General features: G+C 45.5%; 1 protein-coding gene across 3 annotated transcripts in view; it reads left to right on the top strand.

The window, feature by feature from the left end:
* LOC310680951 (E3 ubiquitin-protein ligase RNF170-like) overlaps nt 1-11787 on the top strand; it is a gene marked incomplete at its 5' end in the record, with an annotated part of 32303 nt that overhangs the window by 14445 nt on the left and 6071 nt on the right. For 2 of the 3 annotated variants that reach the window (XM_083448203.1, XM_083448202.1), the window contains 2 exons: nt 8242-8314; nt 9896-10004. In XM_083448203.1, the coding sequence (XP_083304329.1) occupies nt 8242-8314; nt 9896-10004 (182 nt within the window). Of the gene's footprint in view, nt 259-8241; nt 8315-9895; nt 10005-11787 lie in introns of all 3 variants that reach the window. The other variant, XM_083448204.1, reaches the window with a different exon arrangement.

Here is an 11787-nt window from a genome sequence, read left to right as displayed (position 1 = left end):
AAACCCCCTCTTAGCAAACCTGGAAAGAGATGGTTCCCTCCACTAGTATTTAGAAACCCTGGCAAAACCTTGACATTAGTGAAGCCAATTAATAATTAACTGGAATGAATGGCCTGCTTTAATGGAGTGTGGGCTGAGACTCTGCTTCACAACACACTGCTGTCAGCCAAGCGCAGAGAGGAAGCCACAGGCTTTTAAAGAGGCTTCGGATGAAGTGAGGATGGTGCATGGTTCACTGTACAAATCTTCTGAGATCAGGTAAGATACTCTGATGGGTGGGCTGGAATGTGATTTTTGTAGGATCATAAATAAGTCACATTAAAAACACGGCAGTAGATTTAAACTGGAAATAATAATAATATTTCCACCTCTTTTGACTCACCAGAATGCTTTTTCACTGTTTCCATGTTAGCCTTATATTAGTTATTATAGTCATTAATCACTAGTGCATGAACTGATGCATTAAAACAAAACAATAAAATCAACAGAATTCTCTTCATTTGTCAAACTAAAGCAAGAAAGCATTGTACAAAGCAGCGTAATGATGTAATCATTTTGCTAAAACTAAACTACTATACAAAGGGTGGCATCATAGCTGTCAACCTTCCCTTTTTTTTTTGAGGGAAATTCCCTTATTCCAGCGCCGTTTCCTGCTGCTATCCCAGATTGTTAGATATTCCGTAGACTGTCCCCGGGACAGGTGAGCCTGCTGATCCCTTATTTTCGAGGCTGCTGATCCCTTATTTTCAAATCTGAAAGTTGGCAGCTATAGGTGGTATCCAGCGGTGGTTTTGTGCTAGCAGATGGCACTTCCATTCAGAGAAGGTAGAGCACATGATTTTTGCAGATTTGCCCCTATCTATTGTGGCCTTTTGCATCATAGCCCATACTGTCCTGGCGAGTGGGGTGTCCCTCAACCCTAAGTACCTTTCCAGGGCACACAGAGGGTTGCAGCCAATGGGGGAGGCTGTGGGCAACAACCAATGGGGGAGGCTGGCAGCAACTGTGCCACCATGGAGGAGCCACCTTCTTCTACTAAAGAATAGTAATTTATCTCTGACCTATTTTCCAAAAGGAACTGTCCAAGTGACATGGAGGAGACCTTGGGGGGCTCAGTCTCTCGATGAAAAAGCCAAAGTTTTCTCACTGCCAAGAAAAAAATCATCAGAGGTGGAATTTCCAATATGCCTTAAGTCCAAATGTGAGGGTTGACTTCTTAAAACCTTGAGGTCTTGTTCTGAGGGCCCTTACCTTTTGAAGAGAGGCGGGCAGCCTCTCGCAGAACAAATTGCCAAGTGACAATGCATTCACTGCAAGGTTAACATGAGATTCCTTTCCCCAACATGTAGCGGTATTTTAATAGTTAAAGGGTGTACTGATACTGACCCTTCTTTAGTGGTTTTAACTGTAGGAATAGTTTGTGATACTGTATTTTGTATTTTATTTTTTTTTAGTACATTTTTATGCTCAAAAGGCTGTGGAATCTTGTTTTAAACAAACATTTGCCTGCCAGTTCGATCAAATAGCAAATTCACCATTTAGGCAAAACATAATCCACTTTCCTCCCTAAAACTCTTTTCTGTTTTATTATTAACAGAAACCATTAGCTAGAATTTAAATGAACAAGCCGAATTAATTAAACACGTGTGTTACTGCGATATCCAGATAAAAGCAGCTAACTGGCGGTGGGGAGATATTAGCGTTGGGTTTTAATATTAGAGCTCTGCATGCAGCTGCAGGGAGGTTTAAATATAAGAATTCAAAAAGCATACACATGCGTAAATGAAACTCTATCTCATGTGCGATGCTCGTTTCTTTTTATAACCTTTTTGAGATGCTGGACTTAGTTCAAGATAAACAGTGGGCAGCTCTGTTGCTTTTTTAAAAAACCAACAGTCACTTAAACTACAAATGGGGTCTCAGGTCAAAGATAAGGAAGCAGCTTCTTTTGACCTGTTCTGTGTGTGCTGACTGTGGGCTCTGTTGTGTATTGAGTCAAAGGATTTTATATCTGTATTATTATTGTCTATATTTGCATTAGGGTAAAGTAACTGCCTTTTGGTTTCAGGGGGGTACAGCTACTATTGGTTCATTTAAACTGCTGTATTTGGATCCTCTGTCTTATTGGTTTCCTCCAAAAGGCAGGACTGTGATTGCCTGATATTGTTCCCTCCAAAATGTATCCTTTCTAGCTAGTCCCCTGTCCCTATAAATGTAGCTTTCCCCTCCTCAGTCTTCAGTCTTGTTTGCTGTAATAAAGAAGTGTTACTAGAGAACTGTCTCCAGCAGATTATGTCAAGAGAGCTGAAATCACAAACCCCACGTCACAACAACTGGCGACGAGGATGGGATCCGGAATGCTGAGGAGCGGTTAAACGCAGCCCTGCCTCAGAGTCCGGATTGCAGCTAAGAACAAGACTCACTGGCCAGCTGAGAAGACGACCCTGCCACAGGACAATGGAGAGTCCAAGGGTATTGGAGCCCTTCCAGCCATCAGAGCCCCACACGTGGGAAGACTACGTCGAACGCTTCGAGTTCTACGCAGTGGCTCAAGGGATCACCGATGCCAGCAAAAGAAGGGCCACATTCCTGAGCTACTGTGGGCCTGAGACCTTCAAGCTGGCCAAGGCATTGCTTGCTCCAGCGAAGCTAAGTGAGACATCTCTCAAAGATATTCTTGCCTGCCTAACAAGCCATTTGGCGCCTACTGAGACCAAGATGGCCCGGCGGATGGAGTTTCATGAGAGGCAGCAGCGTGCTGGGGAGTCTGTATCTGCATTTCTAGCTGAACTGCGGAAGCTCGCTCAGCACTGCGACTTCCAAAATCTGGAAGAGACTCTCCTGGATCGGTTTATCGGTGGTCTGAGCAGCAAGAAAGCCAGAAGACGCATCGTGGCTAAAGAAGAGGTTACCCTTGCTTCAGCCTTGAAGGAGGCCACCGCCACGGAGAATTATGAAAGAGAGGAGCTTGATGCCAGTCGCAAGGCCCCTAAGCCACAGATAGAAGTTGCGCATGCCATGGACGAGCTAGAGGCTACTCCGAGCCAGAGCCCAGTCCGTGGGGTCGAGTCAGTGCGTCAGGCCTGCACAGTGCACAAAGATCACCGAGGCAGGTGTCCAGGTTGTGGCGGAAACCATGAGCGGAAGAGTTGTCGTTTCCGGGATGCTATGTGCCGGACGTGCGGGAAGACAGGTCACATCGCCAGGGTCTGTAGATCGGCGGCGTTGGGAGCGACAGGAACACCTAGACTGGAGCATCGCAGACCGCCCACAGCAACCCATTTTCTAAAGGACTGCCACTATGTAACGGAGATCAACGGGAGGGTCGTGCAGTTCCCAGCGCAAGGCAAGGCACACGTCAAGGTGAAGATTGAGGGTCAGCAGTGCGACATGGAGGTGGACTCCGGATCTGGATTCACTATCGTGTCGGACCAGACCGCGAGGACATTCTTCCCCAGGGGTAAGTTGCCCCCTCTGGAGCCCTTCCCGGCAACCTTGCAGTCATACTCAGCGGGCCGCATCCATGTTATGGGAATGTGTGCCGTGAGAGTTCAGTTCCGGGACAAACAGGCTGTACTCAAACTGGTGATTGCGAAGGGCAGTCGCCCCAGTCTCCTGGGCACTGACTGGTTCCCCGCCCTGGGACTGAGTATATCAGGGCTTAATTCAATCCAAACCTGCCCTGAGATGAGCGAGGCATTATGCAAAGAGTTTGCTGGTCTCTTTAATGGAAAACTGGGTTGTTATAAAGGGCCCCCAGTTGACTTCGAGTTGGACCCTGGGGTGGCCCCAATCCGACTCAAACCAAGGCGAGTGCCATTTGCACTGCAACCCAAGATCGAAGCAGAGCTGGATAAATTGGTCAAGCAGGGAGTTCTCTCACCCGTGGACTCTGCTAAGTGGGAGACTCCAATCGTCACGCCCCTTAAAGCAAATGGGGAAGTCAGGATCTGTGCAGATTACAAATGTACTATCAATAAGGCACTCAGGGGAAACTCATACCCCATTCCAGTCGTATCACATCTGTTGGCTAAACTGGCTGGGGGCAAGGTGTTTGCCAAAATTGACCTGGCACAAGCCTACCAACAGCTGCCAGTAACCCCACAATCAGCGGAAGCACAGACTATTGTCACACATAAAGGGGCGTTCAGAGTTAACAGATTACAATTTGGAGTTTGTGTGGCCCCAGGGATTTTTCAAGGGCTCATGGAACGCCTGTTAAGAGGTCTGCCGGGGGTCTTGCCATTTTTTGATGACGTTTTGATTGCTGGAAAAGACCCACAGGAACTGGTTGCGCGTGTCCGTGCAGTGTTGCTCAAGTTCAAGGAGGTGGGGTTGCAACTGAAAAAGGAAAAATGCAGTTTTGGGGTGCCAGCTGTGGATTTCTTGGGGTTTAAAATTGATGCATCAGGCATCCACCCCACAGATGCTAAGATTAAGGCCATCATCGAGGCACCACGACCACAGAACAAGACGGAGTTGCAGTCATTCCTGGGACTTATTAACTTTTATCATTCGTTCTTACCCCATAAAGCTTCGGTAGCTGAACCATTACATAGACTGTTGCAGAAAAAGAATGTGTGGCGATGGGGGCAGGGGCAGCAGAAGGCTTTTGACTCCTTGCGAAGAATGCTGAGTAGCGGGAGCGTCCTTGCTCATTATGATGAGTCAAAGCCGCTGGTCCTGGCATGTGATGCCTCTCAATACGGCCTGGGGGCGGTGCTGAGTCATAGGGAACTGGATGGGTCGGAAAAGCCCATCTCTTTCTATTCCCGTACGTTGTCGCCCACGGAGCGCAACTATGCTCAAATTGACAAAGAGGCGCTTGCAATTGTGGCAGGAATCAAAAAGTTCCATGATTATGTGTACGGTCGCCATTTCTCCATTGAAACGGACCACAAACCACTGTTAGGGTTGTTCAACCCGAACAAACAAACGCCACAAATTCTCTCCCCCAGAATGTTGCGTTGGTCTATATTCCTGAACGGGTTCCAGTACACCTTGACCCATGTGCCGGGGAAACGATTGTGCCACGCTGATGCGCTGAGTCGATTGCCCCTTCCTGGCGGGAGCAATGAGGATCCCGCTCCAGCGGAGCACATAATGATGCTGGAAACACTTCCGGGGGCTCCTGTAACGGCTACTGATATAGCTGAGAAAACGAGGAAAGATGCTGTTCTCTCCCGTGTGCTCACTTGGGTGGGGAGGGGGTGGCCAGGTGGTCCGCATGAAGACAAATTCAGGCCTTATGCGACAAGGCAGCACGAGTTGTCCATGCATAAGGGTTGTCTCCTGTGGGGAGATAGGGTGATCATCCCAGCACCACTGAGAAACAGGGTGCTTGAGACGCTTCACATGGGACACCCGGGAATGGTCAGGATGAAGTCGCTAGCCCGATGTTATGTGTGGTGGCCTGGAATGGACCAGAACATAGAACAATGGGTACGAACATGTAAGGCATGCCAAGAGGTGCGGCCAGAAGTGGCCAGAGCACCAGTTCACTGGTGGGAGCAGTCCAGATCTCCCTGGAGCCGGCTGCACTTAGATTTTGCTGGGCCATTCCAGGGGAAGGTCTTTTTGGTTGTCGTCGATGCATATTCCAAATGGTTAGAAGTGGCGATGGTCCCTAGCATGGCATCAGCTGCCGTAATCAAGGTGTTGAGGCAGCTGTTTGCAACCCACGGGTTACCTGAGACCATTGTATCAGATAATGGGGCAGCTTTTGTATCCCAAGAATTCAGGGCATTCTTGGCTGATAACTTCATAAGAGGGGTCACATCCGCGCCCTTTCACCCATCCTCCAATGGGCAGGCTGAGCGCATGGTAAGAACAGCCAAAGAATCCATTGCGCGCTTAATGGAGGGTAACTGGTCAGCTCGCATCGCGCGAATGTTATTTTTGCAGCATGCGACGCCGTGTACTGCGACGGGCAAGTCGCCAGCTGAGCTGCTCTTGGGTAGAAGACTGGTAACGGTGCTGGATTATGTCCACCCGGATAAAATGCCAAACCATAATTCAAGAGCAACCCCCCAGGCTGAGACTGACACAACAAGGTATCTCGCCCCTGAAGATCTGGTCTGGGTGAGGAACTATTCACGAGGTTCGCGGTGGGTGGCTGGTGTGGTCACCCGGGCTAGTGGACCTGTGTCCTATTATGTAACCTTGGAAAATGGGCAAGTTTGGAAGAGACATATAGATCAGCTGAGGCGCCGGGCGATCAGCAGGGAGGAGTCAGATAATTCATCCCTGGCTAACGACGCAGAGCTGCAAGACCAGAGTGAAAATGGCCCAGAGGTGCAGTCACCAGGGGCTTCAGCAAATGAACCAGGGTCTGCTAGTCCTCATGATGACGAGGTACAGGTAGGGAACCCTGAGATGTCTGGGACTCCATCTGTTCCTGAGGAAACCCCTATAGCAGCCCCTCTACCACAGGTAACACCCAATCCAGAACCGGCAACGCCTGTTGTCAGGAGATCAAGTAGAAGTTGTAGGACCCCACAGTACCTGAGAGATTACGTCTGCTGTGCTCACTAGGGGGGGAGGGGTGTTGTGTATTGAGTCAAAGGATTTTATATCTGTATTATTATTGTCTATATTTGCATTAGGGTAAAGTAACTGCCTTTTGGTTTCAGGGGGTACAGCTACTATTGGTTCATTTAAACTGCTGTATTTGGATCCTCTGTCTTATTGGTTTCCTCCAAAAGGCAGGACTGTGATTGCCTGATATTGTTCCCTCCAAAATGTATCCTTTCTAGCTAGTCCCCTGTCCCTATAAATGTAGCTTTCCCCTCCTCAGTCTTCAGTCTTGTTTGCTGTAATAAAGAAGTGTTACTAGAGAACTGTCTCCAGCAGATTATGTCAAGAGAGCTGAAATCACAAACCCCACGTCACAACAGGCTCCGAATATCCACAGACTCTTGCAATTTTGAAATATGTTCAGGGCTGCAGGCTCTGCTGGGATTCAGTCTGGACATTGCTTCATTCCAAATTGAAGAGATGTTTTAGTTGATGACCTTCACTTTGATCAAGACAAAAAATTCTGGTTAACCATGGCAAGGGGATAAATGCTAAAAAACAAAAAAGAGAGAAAAACCCTTGAGGTGTTTTCTAATTTTTAGACACCCACACAGCTTGTGCCTAGCTTAAGCAAAACTTAATGGCTGCAATTTAGCGGAGACTATGCTGAAATACATGTTTTACGGATTCCGGAGAAAACGGGGGATTGTTATTACTTTCAAAACTGCCCACTTAAATGTTTATTTTGCATTGTCAGTACCTAAACAAGAACTTGGCAATAATATGCACTCATAGAGCTCCAGGCAACTGTGAGCTTCCCCATTCACTTCAGTGGATGGGACAGCCCCATGTGCGCTGGAAGACTGTGCATGTGGGATGCCTGCCCCTTGCCATTGGAATGAATGGGGAAATGCTCCCCAATAGGAAAGCTCTGTATGCTTACTGGAGCCTCTGGTTTTACAAGATCACCGGATTTATCGGCACCAGTTTAATATGATTTAAGGCAACAATATAACAGTGTTAACGATCATGTAAGGCACAATGTGATACCTTTTATGACACTTGTGGGCTTGTCTGCATTACATATTTACTGAGGGTGACTTAATTAGCAGCTGACATGGGTAGCGCTGTGGGTTAAACCACAGAGCCTAGGACTTGCCGATCAGAAGGTTGGTGGTTCGAATCCCCACGACGGGGTGAGCTTCCGTTGCTCGGTCCCTGCTCCTGCCAACCTAGCAGTTCGAAAGCACGTCAAAGTGCAAGTAGATAAATAGGTACCGCTCCAGCGGGAAGGTAAACGGTGTTTCCGTGCACTGCTCTGGTTCGCCAGAAGCGGCTTAGTCATGCTGGCCACAAGACGCGGAAGCTGTACGCTCGCTCCGTCGGCCAATAAAGCCACAACCCCAGAGTCGGTCACGTCTGTACCTAATGGTCAGGGTTCCCTTTACCTTTTTAAAACACCTAGGCTGAAGGCATATGGGACCAGATAAACGTATTACCTGAAGCAATGTTTGTACAGTTTGGGGGTAAGGAAGGAAGAGGCGAAAACATCACACTATTAAAACTGAGGAATACCCTCTTTTGGGGCAGCATGGACTGGCAGGCTGCCATAGAAATTTGATATCTTTACTTGTTTTATGTATTTTTACTCAGTTTCTCTCTACGGAATATTACCCCATCTAAAGTTTTATAAACATTATTTAAAAAAAATATATCTTTTTACAGATTTCTTCATTTAAGTCAAGAGATGAGTCTGCTGGAAAAGAGTTTCCCCCATTTGTCCACGAGAAACCACTTAGTAAGTTTACAGATCTGCAACTCTTTAAAATACAGTATGAAAAACACAAAAGAAGTTTGATATGTGCCAGGGTCACGGGTGTCAGTAAAGCTTTTCAGACTTCCCCTACTCTCTGCAACAGCTGGATTTTCTTGGTCCAGGTTCTTCGCAACCTAATTAGAAACATACTCCATTTCCTACTTTTGTAAGATATGAAACTTAGAAAACAAAAAGGGGGATTACTTTTCAAAACAGAGGCTTGACACATGATATGCTGAATTTATAGGAACAGAATGACTTCATTAATCAGGTTTTCCTGTCTTGACAGCATATGGACTTGCCACACAACAAAAGCTTTTTTGTTTTTTGGTATTCTTATAGAAGGTAGCCATGTGCCCTACTTTAGAGAGGAATCATGGAGTTGGAAGGGACCCTGAGGATCATCTAGCTCAACCCCCTGCAATGCAGGGATATGCAGCTGTCCCATATGGTGATCAAACCTGCAACCTTTGTGTTATCAGCACCACACTGTAACCAACTGAGCTATCCAGGCATGCAGGATTCCTCTGTTTGAAGGGCTGTTTAGTACAGACATCCTCAACCTTGGCCCTCCAGATGTTTTGAGACTACAATTCCCATCATCCCCGACCACTGGTCCTGCTAGCTAGGGATCAAAAACATCTGGAGGGGCGAGGTTGAGGAAGCCTGGTCTAGTCCAAGCCTGCTTCAAAGAGAAAGAGCCATATGGAGGGAGAGTAGGGCCAGGAAGTCGCTCACCAACTGTTTTTAACACATGGACAGAAAACTCAGCAGGCACATAGGTCACCCGGTCACAGTCTTCCCCCCTTAAAACGAGACGTATTGTACAGTGGTACCTCGGGTTAAGTACTTAATTCATACCGGAGGTCCGTTCTCAACCTGAAACTGTTCTTAACCTGAAGCACCACTTTAGCTAATGGGGCCTCCCGCTGCCGCCACGCCACCGGAGCACGATTTCTGTTCTTATCCTGAAGCAAAGTTCTTAACCTGAGGTATTTCTGGGTTAGCGGAGTCTGTAACCTGAAGTGTATGTAACCTGAGGTACCACTGTATTTCTATTTAAATTAAAGCAGTTCCAGGTTTGCATCCTCACATAAAAAATGGCACCTGCAAATTTTATGCACATTGGAGACTTTTTTTGTTAACATGTGGACATCTTATTTTAGGTAAGAGGTTCACAGAGGAAACCTACAGGGATGGGGAACCTGTGGCCCTCCATGGGGCTCCCTCCCTGGGGTACCTGTGGCCCTTGCTAGAATACAACTCCATTCATCCCAGACCATTAGCCATGCTATCTGGGGCTGATGGGAGCTGGCAGCTGGAAGACCCACTGGTTCCCCATTCCTGGCCTGAGTTGCTGAGTTGCACAAAAGTTGTAAATAAAGAACAAGATAGTGATTGTTTGCGCAAGGCAATTTTAGTTCTCCAGAGGTTTTTTTTTTAAAGACAATTTATGAATCAACTGGAGTTTACATCTCTATCTCTTATCTCTCTAAAAACATATCCACACTGAGTAAAGTATTCCCTTTAAAAAAACATCTCTCTCTCTCTCTCTTTCCATAGGAATCTCTTAGACAGTGGCAGCGATGTTACCGCAGTGAGGTAAGCTGCCCAATCTGCCTCCAGGCTACTACTTGCCCCATAGAAACCAACTGTGGACATTTATTTTGTGGTAAGTAAATAGGATCATTATTTTCCCCACACATATATTCATTTCATAAACATATAGCTGTCTTCACATTGCACGTAATTATAAAAGAAGAAGGGCATATAAAAGACAATGGATTGACTCAGGTTGCAATCTTATCCACACTTACCACTGAGTGAGAGACCCTTTGAACTCAGCAAGACTTGTTTCTGAGTAAGGAGCCACAGGATTGCACTGTATGTTACCTGAACTTAGTTCCAACTGAAATAATAACTTAAATACAACTGATTTCAACGGGAGCCAAATTCAACTAATTTAGCCTAGATCCATTTCAATCTTGTTTATTTGCCTGATTCTACATATCTTTTGTGCAGACAGGCTTTAATTAAAGAAAAAAAATGTAGACGAGACAGCAGGAAATACAAAATAAGGTTTTCAATATTTTGACAACTAACAGGATGCAAAGGTCCAGTTTTAAAGCACCACTGCACCATGCTACTAGCATTTTAGACTACAGCTATTTCTGGCGCCTTGCACCATGTCCTAAGGGTTCTCAGACAAGTCCCATCCCTCTAGGACCACAGCAGTGCAGTACCAGTAAAGTACTGTAAGGTAACAGTAGGAACTCCAGCCTTTTGGAATGTGAAGTGGAAGAGGCAGCAAGAGTTTTTATCGCTACAAAATGGAAGAACGATGAAATCCCCTCAGTTCATGAATGGATACAAAAGCTAAAAGATTATGCGGAGTTAGACAGGTTATCAGAAAAAATAAAGAACAAACCGAAACAGGAATTTATCTCAAAATGGGAAAACTTCAAAGTTTATTTGAAAAACAATTACAGCAGTTTAAACTCTGTTGCAGCATTTGAATAATTTTAGTAGTAGCTTTAAGAAAGATATGAAACTTAAAGATAAACCAATAATTAGTTAATTTAATTTCAGATAAAAGAATGTGTGTTGGCAACAAATAATGTATAATTGAAATAAGGAGTGGACGGGAGGTCGGGTCTGTAGTCTAAGGACCACTTTTTTCTTTATTGATTTGTAATTAATATTGTGTTTATCACTGTTTTTATTTGTATTTTTTTCCTTTTTTGGTGTATCAATTTTTTTTTTTAAAAAAAAGGAATGTGAAGTGGAAGAGAACTGCCCATCTCTGTTGCACTTTACCACTGCGGCATAAACCTCTCTCTGTTGTTTTAGCAGCTAAAGTGGAGGAGCTGTAAGTCTGTGACATAGCTGGAACTGCCATGGGCGAGACAGGTCAAGGTTAGGAGGCCCTGTTTACTCCCACAATGTGTGAGGCTACTCTTAAAGCCATAATCTTCAGCCTCATGCTTTCCTCACAGCTGGATTGAAGCTATAGTCATTGGAGTTTTAAGGAAAACACTTATTCCTGCAGATAAAAGGTGCTTGCTCCAGTGCTTTTCACTGTGGTTACTGAAGCCCTTCTTAAAAAAAAGAAAAGAAGAATGAAAAAAGTTTAAGGACTTAATGGAAAGATTAACAGTAGCATCACATTAAAATCAGACTTCTTTCAGGGAGGGATAATGAAATGCTTGTTCTGTACAAATACAGTCATCTGTATTATAGATTTCAGAGGTTCAGCACACTGGTCTGCTTTTCTTCTATATCATGTGATTCTCACAAAGGTGTCTTAATTTAGTTGGGATATCTAGCTGGGAGGAAAACACAGCTTTTTACTAGATGTAAAATATAGCAGGTCTAGGAAAAGTCAGATATCCACAACAAATGACAGACTTGGGACCTATAGCAACAAATGAGCATTTAATTACATGAGATGACAA

Source organism: Podarcis tiliguerta (assembly GCF_965153285.1).
Source record: "Podarcis tiliguerta genome assembly, chromosome: 6".
In the NCBI taxonomy this organism is placed as follows: Eukaryota; Metazoa; Chordata; class Lepidosauria; order Squamata; family Lacertidae; genus Podarcis; species Podarcis tiliguerta.
This window is presented reverse-complemented; position numbering and strand designations above follow the sequence as displayed.